Source organism: Hippichthys cyanospilos, chromosome 5 (assembly GCF_059441005.1).
Source record: "Hippichthys cyanospilos isolate Australia breed blue-spotted pipefish chromosome 5, RoL_Hcya_1.0, whole genome shotgun sequence".
NCBI lineage: Eukaryota > Metazoa > Chordata > Actinopteri > Syngnathiformes > Syngnathidae > Hippichthys > Hippichthys cyanospilos.
Genome location: NC_142373.1, coordinates 10,340,533 through 10,357,972, shown reverse-complemented (window position 1 = coordinate 10,357,972; position 17,440 = coordinate 10,340,533). Strand labels below are relative to the sequence as shown.

The 17,440-nt window shown below is 39.1% G+C and overlaps 2 protein-coding genes across 2 annotated transcripts; one reads left to right on the top strand and one right to left on the bottom strand.

Moving 5' to 3' along the window:
• Nucleotides 1–3,233: 3,233 nt before the first annotated feature.
• Nucleotides 3,234–5,536, bottom strand: hoxd12a (homeobox D12a). Its single transcript, XM_088415651.1, has 2 exons — nucleotides 5,053–5,536; nucleotides 3,234–3,475 (listed from the first exon to the last, which is right to left on the bottom strand). Exons 1-2 carry the CDS (start codon nucleotides 5,534–5,536, stop codon nucleotides 3,234–3,236), a joined length of 726 nt encoding a protein of 241 aa, XP_088271777.1.
• An 8,177-nt stretch (nucleotides 5,537–13,713) lies between these two features.
• On the top strand, nucleotides 13,714–16,533 carry evx2 (even-skipped homeobox 2). The gene is made up of 3 exons (XM_088415700.1): nucleotides 13,714–14,104; nucleotides 14,198–14,436; nucleotides 15,686–16,533. Exons 1-3 carry the CDS (start codon nucleotides 13,714–13,716, stop codon nucleotides 16,313–16,315), a joined length of 1,260 nt encoding a protein of 419 aa, XP_088271826.1. The 3' UTR covers nucleotides 16,316–16,533.
• The last annotated feature ends 907 nt before the right edge of the window (nucleotides 16,534–17,440 follow it).

The window sequence follows — 17,440 nt, the reverse complement described above, 5'->3', positions numbered from 1 at the left end:
GTCACATGTACATGCTGTCATTTTGCACAGTATAAAAGAAAAAAAAGTAATGTTTTGCAAAAGTAACAAAATGGGGAACAGTAGGAGAAACGTGTTGGAGTCTTGTGCCTGGAGGCCTTTTATTGTTATTGAGGGGATATCTGCTCTGTGTTCATCCTTCACTGCACCACGCTCACTGTGTGTGACGATACAAACACACACACACACACTCACACACATTTTTAAATACATTATGCATTTAAAGATCGCGGCGTTCAATTACATTAAGTTTAAAAACCTCAGCATGGAAAAGGCAATAATGTAGTTGCCGAGAAAATATATTTGATTCCATTTGAATTATTTACTTCAACCCGTAAAACTTTGCTTACCAATGTTCTCCTTTCAGACTCATTAATGGACAAATGATGATATCTTGCAATTATTATATTAAAAATATGCTGTCTTACATGTGTTAATTCCAAACTCAAAACGTTTTTTTTTAAACGCAAAGCGATTAGAAAGCCTTGTTTTTACACTATAGTTGTAATTATTTCAAGCTAATTTGGTTCAAATGAATTTAAAAAAATAAACATTGCTCTTAACCTAAATGTTTGCAACAGTGTAACAGTGTGGTGTTTATTTTATTTACTTTACCCCTTACTAAGTTTAGTCATTGTTTGCTTTATTTGTCGTCTCTCCATTTTAGTTATTTGTTATTTGTAATAAACCCCGGCAATGAAGATGTGAGAAATATATAGAGTTTGCTGCAGTGTTACTAAAAAGCCTCGCCCACATTTTTGAGCATGTTTATGACCTGGAATTATTTCTCAAATAGTCCTTTTCGAAAACTAGATCCTGTCTGTATGGATCAATAATTGTCTCTCAGTCATAATGTGACGAAATTAACTCAGCTATTTATCAGCTCTGTCTGGTTATAAAAACAATAAAAAGCCGATTGTCCTCACAACCGCAGCATTTATTTACCAAAAGATCGATGTGGTTCCGAGCTTATTTTTTTTTTATATGCTTATTATTTCACTAATGTTGTCCACCCCCCACCACACACACACACATATACACACACAGACGCATACATAAAACAATAATAAAGAAAAAGAAAATGAATACCAAAAAAAAAAAAAATCGTTAAGACAAGACGAAATTCGAATGCGTGGGAAGCTGTATTGCACAGTCCACTAACTTGACCTTAACTTTGTTTTGGCACCCCCACTGTCTTTAGTGTCCAGAGCTAAATGACGCTGTCTGGCCGCGTTTTGCCGCAATAAAGCAATAAAGTCACAAAATGGGGGGCGGAATCGTCGCACAGAGGAAGCGAGCCTTTGCCGCAGCAGTAAAAAGTCCAAAAAAAAAAAAAAAGAGATGCCTTCTCTAACGTCTTCTTTAGCATCCTGAGGGCAATACTGAAGAAAACAGCGTAAGATGACTTGGGAGAGGGATATTTTAAATTGTTTTAAATTTAATATCAAATGGAGCCAGCTCAAGAGACTTTGTAGCCTCCTATTACAATTAAATGTTCACGTCAACAAATGTGGATTTTTTTTTTAATTGCATCTCTTTGTATTTTTTATCATAATAAATTATTCGAATGCTGTGGGCTATTTTAACGATGCGAAAAAAGGGTCTTGTAAATAATATCTTTAAATGTAGCTGCAGTCACCTTCAAGTGACTTTGCAACAGTGCAGTTGCAACTATAGGTTGTGTGTGTGTGTGTGTGTGTGTGTGGGGGGGGGGGGGGTCTGTTTGTGTGTTGGGGGTGGCAAAACAAAAGCGCCCATTTTGCAGCGTTTTTTCCTTAAGTGCACGAGTTTGTGGCGTGAAGGTTGTGTAAAAGAAATACTTAAGTAACACTTAAAAGCTAGCTGCCTTATAACGTTCCTGCTCACAATTTTAAAAAAAGAAAACAAGGAAAGAAAAAATAGGAAATGTTTAAAAACACTCCATAGTGAATACTCGTTGACTTCTAGTATTTATTATATATAAACATGACGTCATTCTGTAAAACATGTACGTTAATAGTGAATCACTTCAATACATATGTGAACAGATTGGCAAAAAAAGTTGTTCTTTTTTTTTAAATTGGTATAGGGTAAATATTCAATTTTATTACTATTTAAATGTCACGGACAGATACTAATAATGTATTTCCATAAGAAATTACTGCATATTTACACACTTAAAACTGCCACAAACTCTGAATTCTATATTGCTTTTAATCATCAGAATCAAAATAAAATCACGTTTTTGTGGTGAATACATTAGCATTAGCGGAGTAGCACAATTGCCCAATGTCCTTAAATTGCTAGCACATTAGCATAAAAGCATATCGCCTAGTTATGTTTTACTTGAATATTTTCAGAAAATGAGAATAAATTATAACAAGCATTTGGTATTTTTTGACGGAAGCAATTGCCAATGGATGAATTGCATAACTTTTTTGTTTACCTTACTGCCAAATCTTACCACAAGAGCATGGTTGTCACAGTGGAAAGTTTTTTGGAAAAAAAGGGATGATGAAAACATTTTTTAACTTTGTGTCACAATAAAACGACAATAAAAACCCCAATGTACTCGCCGGATTCTTTTTTCTTCATACTTTCGCTTTCCAAAAATATTCAAGGGCTACTATGCTATTAAGCAAACATAGCCTATTGCTAACACAACAAGGAACAAGGAACTAATTGTATTTTTTATACGTTTTGGAGTCATCGACTCAATTATCTCGTCTTGTTTATTTTTATTTTTTGAAAGGTCAATCAGGTCTTGGGCAACTAAGCTAATAGGCTAACGTCATGCGTTTGTTCGATGAAATGTTCAAACATGATTACGGCAGCTAAGCTAAGCTAACGTCACGTGTTTAAAAAAATAAATCACATCGAAACGGTGACCATTAGAACTGCCTACATCCTCAACCCGTTTTGGGAGTAAAAAAAAAAAAAAAAGACGTATTTATTTACAGTAAAATGTATGAGATCAAATATAAGACAAGCATGCATATGTATAATAGGTATATAAGCGAATGGGCGTAAACGTGAACTTGAGCTTCTCGACACACAAGACGAAAAAACGCACATGGTTGAAATAGTCACTGTGAAGATTGCGGCCGTCCAACCGCCAAGTGTGAAATGTCTTCCGCGACGGGGATTGCAAGCATTTCACACACGTTTATAAATAAAAGCCCACGCCAGGAGCACATGTGGCGCTGATGGACCACTTTTTTTTTTTTTTTCGTCCATCAGTAAGGAGCAAAGACTTGCTCCCTCATCATGAGCCTCTTCTTCTTCATCCTGCGGTTCTGGAACCAGATTTTCACCTGCTGGTCGCTGAGGTCCAGTCTGTCCGACAGCTCCTTGCGCTTCTGCCTGTTGATGAATTCGTTGAGCAGGAACTCGCTCTCCAGCTCAGCCAGCTGAGGCTTGGAGTAGGGCTTCCTCTTTTTTCTGCTCCTCACCTGCTGCGACGAGCACCACGCACCACCTGCAAGCACCAACGCGCGCATGCGCAATTAACACCAGGTGGAAGCCATAATGCTTTCTGATGTAGCATTAGCTAGCTAGCTAGAGCCACAAATGGCTTGGAAAATGGGTCTTATAACTTTGTTTAAACAACGCGTACCCCGTTAAGAGTAGTGTAAATAAACAGATACTATACTTTATGTCGTTTTCAACAAATATTTCGCGGAATTCAAGCGATTGATATGAAGAAAGTTCTATGTTGTACATATCTATCTGCCATGTGACGTGAAGGTGACGCTTAAGCAGCGATCTATCCCTATAGCTCTATGATAGAAGCAAAAATAATTGAAAAGGAATTGCGCATGAATGGCCGAAAGGAGATCAAATATAAACATAAATAAGTTATTCAGTGCATTTTATTGGAACTATGTCTAATGATGATTTTCTACTGTTTGCGCTTTAGCATTATACAGCGGGGTTACTAGCCATTCGATGTATAGTTTATTTATCCCCTAAGGTCAATTTAGAAGCAGTAGCAACTGAGCATCATCAAATGTAATAATAAAGGTATGGAAAATAAATTATTAATCAGTAATATAACATGGAACGTGCTATCCGTTGAAATTAAAAAGCAACATACATTGCTTTCCTGGGAGTTTCCAGGGAGTATAAACAATATAACAGTTCCCACTCTACTTCTATTCTTGTATGGCAGTTCGATAAAAAAACAAAAAAAAAAAACATAGACCTAATATAGTTGAAAGCAAACGTGCATTTGAAAACCAGTTTTTAAGAACAATATTCTACAAGAATGGAATTTAAGACATGTGACACGATGACTTATTTGAACCCTTATGAGATATTTGGTCCGTTTTTTGGGGGTCTTCTGATGAAGCAGAAGAATGCCACAAAATGACCATATATCACATTTGTGATATTAATAAAGAAGCCAGAAACTAGCAATGACACAGTTTGGAGATACTGGTAATGGCTTAAACTTAACATCCATACACGTCTTAAAAGAATTTCTTTTTCTTTTTTGGAGCTATTCACAATAACCAATGTATGGTAATAACAAACACGTGACTTCTATTATACTTGAATAGCTATGCCAAACATTTACGAGAAGAATAAAGATTACAGTGCTTTTGGGTAACCATATATTTCAGAAAAAAATGAAATTAGTTGCATTACATCGGTTGAAAACGAGTAAGACTATTTCATACACATTTAATTAGACAGATTTTTTTCAAAGAAAATCTCACGTAAGATCAAATAAGATTATCGACTGTCTGCACATGATATTGCGCATGCTACAAGCGACGGTTTAGTTTTAAGGAGCCGAAATGGAAAGTGCATTTATCTCTGTTCGTGACCTTGAAAGTGCTTGAAAAGTGCTTGAATTTGATCTTGAAAAGTATCTCGAGTGCTCCGGTACATTTCTTACAGCGGAGCAGTAGCTGCAGTCAACAGATACGATAGCGGTCATTAAAAACAACAACAAAAAAAGTTGTAAATAGACACAATCGCAGGATATTTCCAACAGGGAGTAGTTTCGCAAAGCAAAAAAAAAAAAAAAATAAGCAAAAGCGACTTGACCTTCAGCGAAACACGTGAGCGCGGACGGAGGCCGAGCCGGCTCGTGCTGCTTGTTGTTGACATGCAGCCTTCGCGCGCACTCGGATCCGGTCCCGTCCAAGTACCCCCGCAGCTCGTCCGCGTAAAGCTCGTGAGACGACCCGGACCGCGACGCCGCCTCGTCCCGCATGGGAGACTTGGCCGGGTCGGCGCCGTTGGTTCCGGGCGCGGTGGCGTTGGGACGAAACGTCGGGCAGTAGGTTCCGAAGGCGCGGCTTTGCGCGGGCGGCCCGGACGCGCACGAACTTGACCACGGGAGCGTGCACAGCTCCGGCCTCCTGTTGTAGGCGAGGTGGTGGTGGTGGTGATGGTGGTGGTGGTGCAGGGGGGGCATGTGGTGCCCCCCGGCGTTGGCGCCCCGCAAGTTGGACAAGTAGAGCGTCTCGGGGAGCAGAGGTCCGACGTAGCCCGGTGGGCTGAGAGGGTTCCGTTCGCACATTGCCATGGAGCTGGCCGCGCGCACGCTGCTCCCGGAGCGCCGTAGCAACTTCTCAAGACTAACGGCTAGCTAATTGGTGATTTGTCAACGGCCGCTCACGTGATATGCAAAGTGCGCACGGCGGCCCCACCCTGCTGAACCTCCAAATAGAGCGAGACTGATCAGTCCGCCATGCTCAGTGTGTGTGTGTGTGTGCGCGCGTGTGCGTGTGTGTGAATTCATCCATTTTCACCTTTCGTCTGATTTATGAGCATAAAAAACCGTAAAGCCTCTATGACAGGAGCAAGGGCTTTTCCTTTGGTGCAATACTGCTCACGGGGAAAAAATACAAACTTGCATTTTTTTCCGCGTATGTAAACGGTACTTTAACTTGGAAGAAGTTGTAAACTTGTATTTTCCTAGTCGAAGACATGGGAAAGCCGGCGATCATTTCACGTTTGCAAAAGTTGAAATGTGAGTTGCCCTCAAATGTTAAGGTCGCAACATGAATTGATTTTTAAAAATTATGCACGATCAAAACGCAACGCCTATATTTGATTTATTTTCCACTTTTTATTGAGGCAACCCAGGTTATTTGGGGATACTTTTGATTTGATTTTTATTCTGTTAAAACACAAAATGCATGATTGGAGTTTCCCTTAGTATTTTTAACCAACTTCTCTCTAAAATATATCTAGAATTGGGTAAAATTGACTGATGTAATTGGTGCAGTATACGCGTCTGACCAATCCTTGCCTTTAAAAGAGAATAACAGTCTGATAGTGTTTTTGACCAATCCAGACCCCCACAAAAACAATCCATATATATATATATATATATATATATATATATATATATATATATATATATATATATATATATATATAAAACACAGAAAACACCTGAAGCTATTAACACCTTCAGTTTCGAACATTACGTATTTCGTAGGAATGTGGGAGGAAACCAGGGAACAGCTCGGATTTGAATTCAGATTATCTTTATTGGCAGACCAGTCGACTTTCGTACCACAAGAAGTTTGACTAATTTTAGCCAGTTACAAACCAAGGAGTAAAATGTTCTGTAACCTATTTTATTGGTTGTTTATTCTAACCAATAAAATCATGTTACCAACCAAATTGGTCAAATTTTGAGCAATATACTGGTTATAATTGTAACCAAATAGATGAGTTTTTGATTGTACGTCTGCGCAGCACGTTGTGACTCCTTTTTCACGTTATCGTGACTTCTATGTCACTCTTCTAAGGAAATAACATTCATGTTCTAAAGCGTACCCTACAATAATGCCGTAAATAATTCTAAAATCACGCAATCGTTTTTCTTTAAAACCGCATATCGTGAATATTTTTGCTGTCACTGCCTATGTTGACGTTTAAAATAACTCCAAAGCCTCCCATGTTTTCCCTCCTAAAACCACGTGCAGTATGTGAAGTAAACCATAAGCAATATAAGAACATACAAATTTAAAGCTAAAACCGAAAAATAGCTACTCTTTTTGGTAGTTTTGGGGCATATATTCCCGCGATAATTTATAGCACGAATGCTCTCTTATACACTATCCCATAACCACGTATATATATAAAAATAAATAAAAATAAGCAAACTTCTTTGTGTAAAGCGATCCTGATCATTGGTATTTTGCAAAACTGTACTCCACACAAATGTGCTTAACGCCAAATTTCCCTCGCAATTGGCTTTGATTGTGATTCAGCATCTGAATGCAGTTGCATTTAAACCAACGTAAAAGTTACAAAATCGTTTTCGACCCCTCAAAAGGCACAATGGGGACTAAGACGTAATTTTGTCTAGCAACCCTTGGGAAACACAAAGGGAAGCGTGAAATATTTCAAAATCCAAAACGCCCCAGCAAATGGAACGTTCCAAGAATGATTATTTCTTTTACCGTCGACCTTATTATAAAACGTTGTTCGTGCCTCCTAAGGACATTAGACAATTCTTATCATGTTTTCATATTTTCCTTTGTGAACCATTTGCGGATCAGCAACAATGAACTTATTCTGCAGCAATGCTCCATTCGGCCTTGAGATATGCGGTCACGCACCTTTTATTGCACTTGCGTGACGCAAAACCAGAAACAAATAATAATTTGCTTAAATTGTTGGTTTGTTCCACCATATACCAAGAACGTTTCACAAGCTGCTCTATTTTTCTCATTTTTTTTTCAAATTCGGACGACGCACTGAATTTTGTCTCCGGAGTCGATATAATGTGTAAAGTTCACCCCTGTTTTCATATTAGGTATCATATAAAAAATTTTAATATTGGAGGCGGGGCATTGCTCTGAACGTGTAAAGTACAGCGTAAATATTCACCATTTTACTTTTTTAAATGAGCAGTATGAAAAGCTAAAAAGACTTGGAAACACATCCTGTATGGTTGAAGCCATAAAAATTCTTTATAGGGCCAAGAAAGGCAGGTTAATCAGAAAAACAGATGCACGCGTTGTTTTTTTTCTTTTAAGCGATAATGCGAATAAACGAAGGTCTCGTGCGACCATCGACATGTTCAACATACCGAATTTTATTGAAAAGAAAATGTCTCTGCTGGAATGTCGAACTCATTAAAAATATGTTTATTGATTTTGTTGTCAAGAAAGCGTTTTTTTCACATATTTTCACATACTCGCTATTTCATGTAGCCAAATTAGCCACTCTCAAATTGGTAAAAGTTCTTTTTCGCCAAACTGAAATCGGTAGCTGCAAAATAGGTGTTGTGGTAGTTTTACGGCTCTTTGTGTGAGAGGCTTGAGTGGTTTCCTGGCAAGGAAGCTCTCCCCTGCACTATTGTCCTTGGTAATAAACTTGCTTGGCTTTGCTGCATGCATGCTGCTTCTCTCGTTCAAGTTCTCTGCTGCTCTGCACGTCTGTCTGCAACTCTCACACACACACAAACACACCCAGCACACACACAAACAACAAAAAAAAGGAACGACTCTTCAAATCTCCTGATAGGCGTTCACGTTTTGTGTTTAACGTGCAACGTAACGTTAAATTAATCAGATGAATCAACACCTTCCCCCACCCTACAAAAAAAGTATCTTTTGTTGTAAGGGTTTAATAGGATGGTTTACAGAGATTTTTTACAGACTTGAGTGTGTGACGGTGTGTGTGGGGGTGCTCCAAAGGGTTTACAAAAGCCAACTTGAGACTGTTTTAAAGGGCTAATCTTACAAGGGTGACGCGTTTAAATGCAATTCACGCTGTTAATAGACTATAAAGTTGAAAGTATTGTTGAAATCTACACTCGTTCTAAGCGTCCCTATCGCGCGCTTTTCGTTCAAAATTGAGCTGAGCTTTAGTTGTGATACGATCACGAATCTTTAGTCCAACAGCGAGCCTTTTTTGGAATGCACGGAAAAAAATACAAGATGTATGACAGATTACTTTGCGGATTACTTTGAGCTAACTGGGAACTACACAAACGTAAACACAGAAGGAACAAAAAGATGTTTTTTTTTTTTTGGCAAGCACGTATATTTTGATTTAGGCTTACTGCGAAAACCTAAAAACGAGACATTTGATTTATTTGTTGCAGAACGAAGAGCCGAGCGTCTAATGCACGTATTTTTGCTTCCAAGACGGCCTGGTACAATTGTAGAAATTTCGAGATGCAGTTTGTATAATAATATTTAAACGCATCTAGCAGTAAAATACAATCGAGCATATGTTTGTATTTTTTTCGGCTACTCTGCAAAATACTTTCAATTAAAGAAATGTCAATTCAGTCGAACCAAAAACTATATTTCTATTTTTCAGCTTGGATTGAGTATAACTTCATTCACCGTTCTTATGCATTCAGTTTTTTAAAAGCTTCCCCCCCCTTTAGATTTATTTATTCGAATCACTTGGGTCTGATACATCCCGTTTTACTAAAAACCTGGTTCCATATAAAAGCAAGCGGCGTTTTTCTGATTATTAAATCGGATTAATGCACTTTGTTGGAATCATTGTTACTATCGAATGGCTAAACTAAATTAACCCAAATGCGTTTCCTCTCCACGTCCAAGCCTATAGGACCAAAATTTTGGAATCAAAATACCCCTTTAAAAACGGATTGTGTCTTGGGAATATATTCATCATGTTCATGTTAACATTCGAATAATAGTGTGTGTAATTAAGTGGGATTTTTTTAAAGCAGGGATTCAGCTAGGTCGAATTAAATACCCAAAAGTTAAAACAATTAATAGGCTATAGATGCATCCGTGCTACATGACCAATAGTAAAAATAAAACAAAACATATTACAGGAATTCTGAGTGTCCTTCCGTTCCATATTTTTTAAACTATTATTATTTTATTGAATTGCTCTGTTGTGACAACTTCTAAAGTGCATTTTTGTGGTGCATAGACACATAGCACTTCTTCAGTATGCAACTGCATGGAAAGAACGAAGAGGGAGAAGGGAGAAGGCAGCAATTTCTGCACTCCTGCGAACGCAATTACTAACTGGCTCCGAAAATGACCTGTCAGCACTTTATTATTACAACCAATAGGCAACCGCCAACTCTCTCGCCGCCATTCATTTGTATTCAGCACAACTGTGCATATTAAATTAATAACAGTTTAGTATCCCCTGGCCTGTATTCCATTAAGATACTAGTAATTCACACTTTTAACAGTCAATCCAGAAAGCATGAATAATGGCCATGCTTGACGATGTGAAATCTATCTATCTATCTATCTATCTATCTATCTATCTATCTATCTATCTATCTATCTATCTATCTATCTATCTATCTATCTATCTATCTATCTATCTGTCTGTCTGTCTGTCTGTCTGTCTGTCTGTCTGTCTGTCTGTCTGTCTGTCTGTCGATCCATCCATCCTTCCATCCATCCATCCATCCATCCATCCATAAAGCTAGCTAGTGAATGAGCTTTATGAAGCTAGCTAGCGAACATGCCCGATGAAGCTAGCTAGCGAATTGAACATTTTATGAGTATTTAATGTAGGTAAAATTCTGTATTCATTTGATCTTAAGGCATTTTATATCAATTTTAAAAAGCTCTGAATCTATGTCAAGATTGCTTGCTTGCGCTAGCTTGATAGCTATAAAGTTTTCGTTAGATAACGAGTTAGTACTATCAAGTTAGGTAGCGAGCGAATTATATATTAATTTACTGTTGATAAAATCCATATTTATTTGAACCAAAGACATTTATGATGAATTTTAAAAAGCTCTATATCCATCTATCTATGGTGTAATAGCAGGATGGCTAGCAAGCTGTAGCCATTAAGCAAGTGAGCACTAATAAACTAGCAACAGAGCAGAACATTTTATATTCATTTTCTGCAGATGAAAAGCCATATTTATATCATCTTAAGACATTTATCATGAATTTAATAAATTATTTGAATCATTTTTAACCGTGAATTAAAAAACAAGACAGTGTTCCATTTGGGAGTAATAATTGCAATGCGGGACCATTTGCGGAAACCATTACGACACTAGAGGCTGCTGGTTCATTATATGGGCCGTGGCTGTAATTTCAGCAAATGTACACTAGATGGTAAGCTAACGCAAGCAAACAGGACCACAGACGCCTTGGCAGAAAGCATTCATAATATGAAACAAAACCCCGCAGTGTCTTCAAAAAACGAAATCAAATTTGATCCAATTATTCTTTTGACCAGAGCCTGCAGGCCGTGAAATTTGCATAAGGTCAAAAATGTCCTTATCTTCACCCATCAGTGAAGAGTTAGTCATGCTTTTTCTCAATTTAGATAATACAAATTCCAAGAAGATGCAAGTAACAGAATGTGATTGCACCTTCCTGTTAATCAACACTCATTTTAATTACAAATATACAATACAGTGATCAAATCTCATGTTGATTTATTTAATGTTTAGATGTATTTTCGTACCCATTCATTTTAATTTTGATGCCTGCCACCTTAGAAAAACATTTCACCTTTAATTTGATCAACACACAGTAATAGTTGTTTGGAAACAGCGTTGGAGGTGAACCCATTTTTCATTCTTGGTTTATGTACAATTAGTATTGCTGTACAGTTCAGAACATTCATTCTACTCCAGTACTTTCAGTAAAGGTGTTAAAAGATTTAAGAATTTCCATGTTTGAATCTTGTCAAACTATATTAGTGGAAGTGAGAAACTTTATTTCAATCAGTTCGAAGCGGTTGGCAACTTGAATGCGGACGCCCCATGACCAATGACCCTAAATTCCAACTTGAACACGTGAGTGAAGAGGTTTGAAGTCACGACAGCTTGTAGTTCTCGTAATGACCACTAGATGGAAGTAAGTCCACAGAAGTTCAGCCAAATGGGCCTGTTGCCTTCAGCTCGCTGCAATCAGCGTAAGAGCACATTGGAATGCTCTACTTTTTATAATCATATTGTACTGTAGATTGTTTGTTATCGGTTGTAACGAGAAGACTTTAAAGAGGAAAGGAAAACTTTTTTTACAATAACATATTCTATACAGCCTAAAAATTCTAAACACAACATTATGATTTGTACTACATTTATGAAAGATGAACTAAGAGGCAAATTCCTGACCTCATCCATCTCAAATGGCGGCCATTTTGCTTTTAACTGAAAATCTTGGTAACAACCAATCACCACTTAAGAGTGTGAGTGTCACATGACCGAACTCAGAAAATAGGCGAGCTGGGATTGGTTGTTACTTGAACAACTCATATCATTTTGACAGCTCGAGAGAAAATGGCCGCCCAAAAAGATCGATAAAAATTAAAGGATTTTCCTGCTTCATTCACTGTCTACTAATGCAATATTAATCAAACTGCTCTATTTAAACTGATGGGGATAGATTTCATTACGTGAGAAAATTTGGTGACTTCCTCTTTAAAATAATAACAAACAATTGTTTCATTGACTGCTAACCAACATTGTTGCGTTAAATGTCAAATATTTAATCTTTAAAAACGTTTTTTTCCGGAAAAAAATACAAGTTGTCTTTTCTTTATTTCTTTATTTTAAGCCAAGGGACTCTTTTGCGATACAAACGACTTTTATAGCAAGGCCCATCCACTATACTAACAAACCTGCAGAGGGCGTCAGACGGCCCCAATGAGTTTTTCTTGTGATGCCTTCAAAGTCCCTTGGAGAAACGGGATATTATTGCAAGACTATGCTTTTGATACACATATGGACTGAAACATCCGGGTACTTTGTGTGTGAGGTTATTATTTGTCGTTTTCTGCCAAACAAACAATACTTTTCGCATCAAATAAAAAACAGTGCTTGTCATTTTTTTATTTAACTAAAAGAAATGCACACCACATACATAAATCCTTCATTTTAGTGGCTCTTAAAGTCTTGTTATGACGTCACGTCGACTCTTTTTTCGTAAGGCGACGACAGTAACTATGTAAACCATGTAAATTGATATTCCAAGATAAATGTATGGATATTTTGAATATGAAAGTCGATGTGAATTAGTGCATTGAAAACTGGCAGCTGCAGTATAGCTAACTCAAGTTGCGAACACATAAACACCCAACTTCCAAAAAAGAAATTAGCATCAAAATTCACATGCAAGAAAATGGGGCAGCCCCCAAAATAAAGCTAAATAAACTAGGTGGGGTAGGGGGTGGCAATAAAGTCTCGCAAGAAGAGGGGAGGGCCGACGAATCTGCGAGGGGAGGGAAACAATAGAGAATCAAAGCATAATAATATTCCTAAATGAAGAGGGAAACGTTGCAGCGCTCATTTTATTAATCAGACTGTCAACGTGAGGCAGCCGCGAGGCCAAAAAGCCAAAGAGCTGCGAGCTCACTCCTCACTCACTCCTCTTCACTCCTCTCCTCTTGGATATTATTCGTCTGACCGAAGGCCGCCTCCATCATCAACTGACAGCCCTCTCCTGTTTATTCGCTTATAAACCTGTTACAATAAATGATCATTGGAACCGCGTCAGCCTGCAGAGAGCATTATTTTCATTTTTCATTTTTTTCCCCCCCTTCGGATGAATGACATATCGCCGGCGTGCAGGGGAGGATGCCAGACACATTTTGAAGCGCGCTCTCCTCTATTTCTTCCGTTTATTGCGTCTTGCTTATAAAAAGCTTTAGAGAGCTCGCAGAGACACTTGCATGCGGATTCAGCTCCCGCACCCAGAACCGCGCCAGGACCACTTTTTTTCTTCCTCCTCTTCACCCTCCTCCCCTTCACCCCCCTTGGTGATGGAGAGGATAAGAAAGGAGATGATACTGATGGAGAGGGGGCTGCACAGTCCGGTGGCCGCCAAGAGGCTCGCGGATTCGGCCGGGAATTCCGTGCTGGAGGCCCTGGAGAACTCCCAGCACGGAGGACGACTCAGTCCCAGGATCACGTCCGCGTCCCTGCACGGGAGTCTCGCGGACATGCCAAGCAAAGGCAAGTTCGAGATCGACAGCCTTTTCGGGACCCACCAGGGCAACGAGCACAGCCCCTCGGCGGACATTTCGTCGTCCGAGAGCCGGAAGAAGATGAGCCTGTACTCGGAAGTGTCCCAGGAATCGGACATCAACAGTGATGTGGAAGTGGGCTGCCCCACGCATCGCTCGCCGAGCCAGCACAAGGAGAACAACAAAGGTGAGCTTACGGTGCTAAATTGGAAAAGAAGAAGGTTGTCGAAGGGGCCCTGTCGCGTGTCGTCTGTTAAAATAACCATCCGAACATTTGCAGGTTATTCCGATTCTGGATCGTCCAACACAAGTTCCAGCTCCCTATCCGGTCTCAACGGGAACTCCACGGGGGCGTCCAACAACAACTCCAACGCCGATCAAGTCAGGAGGTACCGCACAGCTTTCACCAGGGAGCAAATCGGCCGGCTGGAGAAGGAGTTTTACCGGGAAAATTACGTCTCCAGGCCGAGGAGATGCGAACTGGCCGCCGCTCTCAATCTGCCTGAAACCACCATCAAGGTAAAGGGATTAAAAATTTATCACAATTTTCAAGATCATATTGCTGATTTTTGGGGGGGGGGGTGGAATTTGTAAATGCACTAAATACTCTACTTTTCGTCAGCAATTTGGCGACTTTACTTTTTTTTGTGTGTGTATGATTGTATGAAATTCTTGATTATTTTAGAAACGAAATTGATTTTTGTTGTACGTATAGTTTTTTTTTTTTTTTTTTTTTACACGAATAGTCAATAGATCGTAAACGTAACCTAAAAGGTGATCGTTTTGGTTAGTGACGTGGTATGTACTATATGTTACTATATTATTGTTACTTATACGTTGTTACTTTATTAATAAATATACTATTCTACTATTATTAATTCAAGGATTTTTCAAAAATATATCCACTTTGGTATATTGGGGTTAGTATCCGTTTTTTTTATTTTACACAGTCATTGCATACTGAATTAAAAGTAATAGTTGCAAGTGTAGTGTATTTCGTTAAAGCATTTTTTAATTGTATTGCTACTGCATTTTCATAAACTATATTAATATCGTTAGCACTGCAAAAGTGTAAAAACGGATACATTTTTTATAGGGGTGCTACCTATTTACAAGGTTGTTTTATAGGAAATGTAATAATGTAAACGAAATAAACGGGTGTGGTCTATACTATCGTGTTATTGTAATACAATGTTATTACACTATTATAAAATACAATTTGCAACAATGAAATGCAAGAAATGCTTGCAATTTAACAATGTTTTGGCTGAATCAAAATAAAAGCTTTGAGGTTGCATTTGTGCTATTTATTTAGACATATATTATTATCACGGATATTGTAGTTATCGTTAACTATACCATTATTATTATTGATATTATATACTATTGATGCAAAAAATGCATGCACGCAAATAGTCAATTTGTGGCGAATTTAAAAATTAAACGGAAGATAATTATTATGGTTGTTTTTGGTTGCACAAATATTCTTGGACTTTACCATTACTGTTGCTATTATTGCATGATTTCTGTAGTCAATTCAACGGTAGTCAACTTACAATTTGAAAGTAGTAATGATTTTGTTTTTTCCCCGGTTGTAAGCATTGCAAAGTATTTTTTAAACGCTTGCAAAAAATGTCGGTTCGTGGTGCTAAAATATGCTGTCAATGTGTTTAGTTTTTTCGTAGGACGTGATGTTAAAAATGACAGAGATGATTAATACTATGACGGAAATAAGAAGCATGCGTGTTCTGGCGGTCCTCGTTCGCAGGTGTGGTTCCAGAACAGGCGCATGAAGGACAAGCGGCAGCGGTTGGCCATGTCGTGGCCCCACCCGGCGGACCCCAGCTTCTACACCTACATGATGACCCACGCTGCGGCTACGGGGAGCCTCCCGTACCCGTTCCACTCGCACATGCCCCTGCACTACTACCCGCACGTGGGCGTGACTGCCGCCGCGGCCGCCGCCGCCGCCTCCGGGGCCGCGTCGTCGCCCTTCGCCACCTCCATCCGGCCCCTCGACACTTTCCGCGCCCTTTCGCATCCTTACTCCCGGCCGGAGCTGCTGTGCAGCTTCCGCCACCCGGGACTCTACCAGTCGCCGGCGGGCCTCAACAGCTCCGCGGCGGCGTCTGCGGCCGCGGCCGCGGCTGCGGCGGCGGCGGCGGTGGGCGCTCCGTCGGCAGGCGCGCCTTGCTCTTGCCTCAGCTGCCACAGCAGCCAGGCGGCCGGCGCCTTGGGCTCCAGGGCCGCGGGTGCCGGCGGCGGCGGCGCCGACTTCACGTGCACGGCCTCTGGACAGAGGTCCGAGAGTGGATTTTTGCCCTACTCGGCGGCTGTGCTTAGCAAGACTTCGGTGCCATCGCCGGACCAGCGAGAGGAAACGTCGCTCAACAGATAACTGTGAACGAGCGGCCCGACATTTGTTGTTTATGTTTTTTTTTTTCTTCCCGAGCGCAGCTTTAATTTCCACACAAACTTATCCTGTCTCTTATTTTTTTTCAAGTGTTTTGGAAATTTGATTGATCGAAACTGGAACTCGTTTAAAAGCTAAGACCAATGTGAAACTTATAACACACAATTTCCAATTTTCCCCAAACCGTCCCGTGCTTCAAGTGACTTGCCAATTTTTTATTTTATTTTAATGCAGTGCCATGAAACACATAGAACACAGTCAGTGTACTCATGTTGACAAAAAAGTGTTTGCCTCTCTGCTTAAAAATACGCACTGTAGGTCGTTAACCTTTCAAAAACACACCACAGTTTAAGTAATTATCAAAATATTCCTTTTTTTAATTCACCCTGCATTCCCTCACGCGAATTGTGTCAGTCCTCGCTGCATTTTTTAATCTTTTGAAAATCTCACTGAAATCAGAAAAAAATGGATGATTCGACCAATAGCAAATCATTACCATTTATAGACACTTCCGGGTTCAAATCATGAAGAAAAATGCCACACAAACAGACACTCACACTGGCTGCATACCTCAGTTAACACTGACTGCATCTCAACAAATCGTTAAAAGTGTTATTTTGTTTTTGTTTTTTTTACAGAAAACCTCAAAGCAATTCAAATAGATTGTCAGTCATTGTTGACCTTTTTGCAGGTGACATTTGCCCACTAATGAGTTACTTTGAAATAATGTTATATTTGATTTTATATCATATCTATTTCAGTGTCATTCATTAACAACATTCCACAATTTCAATGATTCACAATAAGTGATAACAATAACTCCACAATAAAACTCCATGTCACCTAATAGTGACATTTCATCTGGTGTTTGAACTCAAAATGTCATCCTTAAAGCATTAAAAAAAAATGCGTATTTAGCTCTCAATGGCCAATTTGTCAAATTTGAATCGTGAGTTGCAAAATGCAAGTCCGTTTTTGTTCATTTAAGATATTTTAGATTAAAACAAAAAAAATCACATACTATATTTAATATTTTTGTATTAATATAATTCTCATCAACTGTGATCTACTTTGCAAGATCAAGAAATTTTACCATTAAGGACCCCATTT

What these genes read in the sequence shown, in the direction of transcription:
- hoxd12a (XM_088415651.1), bottom strand. Translation starts at nt 5,536, where the DNA reads ATGGCAATGTGCGAACGGAACCCTCTCAGCCCACCGGGCTACGTCGGA. An exon ending in GCTCACGTGTTTCGCTGAAG is followed by an intron (nt 3,476 to 5,052) that starts GTCAAGTCGCTT and finishes TGGTGCTTGCAG; the next exon opens with GTGGTGCGTGGTGCTCGTCG.
- evx2 (XM_088415700.1), top strand. Translation starts at nt 13,714, where the DNA reads ATGGAGAGGATAAGAAAGGAGATGATACTGATGGAGAGGGGGCTGCAC. An exon ending in GCACAAGGAGAACAACAAAG is followed by an intron (nt 14,105 to 14,197) that starts GTGAGCTTACGG and finishes GAACATTTGCAG; the next exon opens with GTTATTCCGATTCTGGATCG. An exon ending in TGCCTGAAACCACCATCAAG is followed by an intron (nt 14,437 to 15,685) that starts GTAAAGGGATTA and finishes CCTCGTTCGCAG; the next exon opens with GTGTGGTTCCAGAACAGGCG.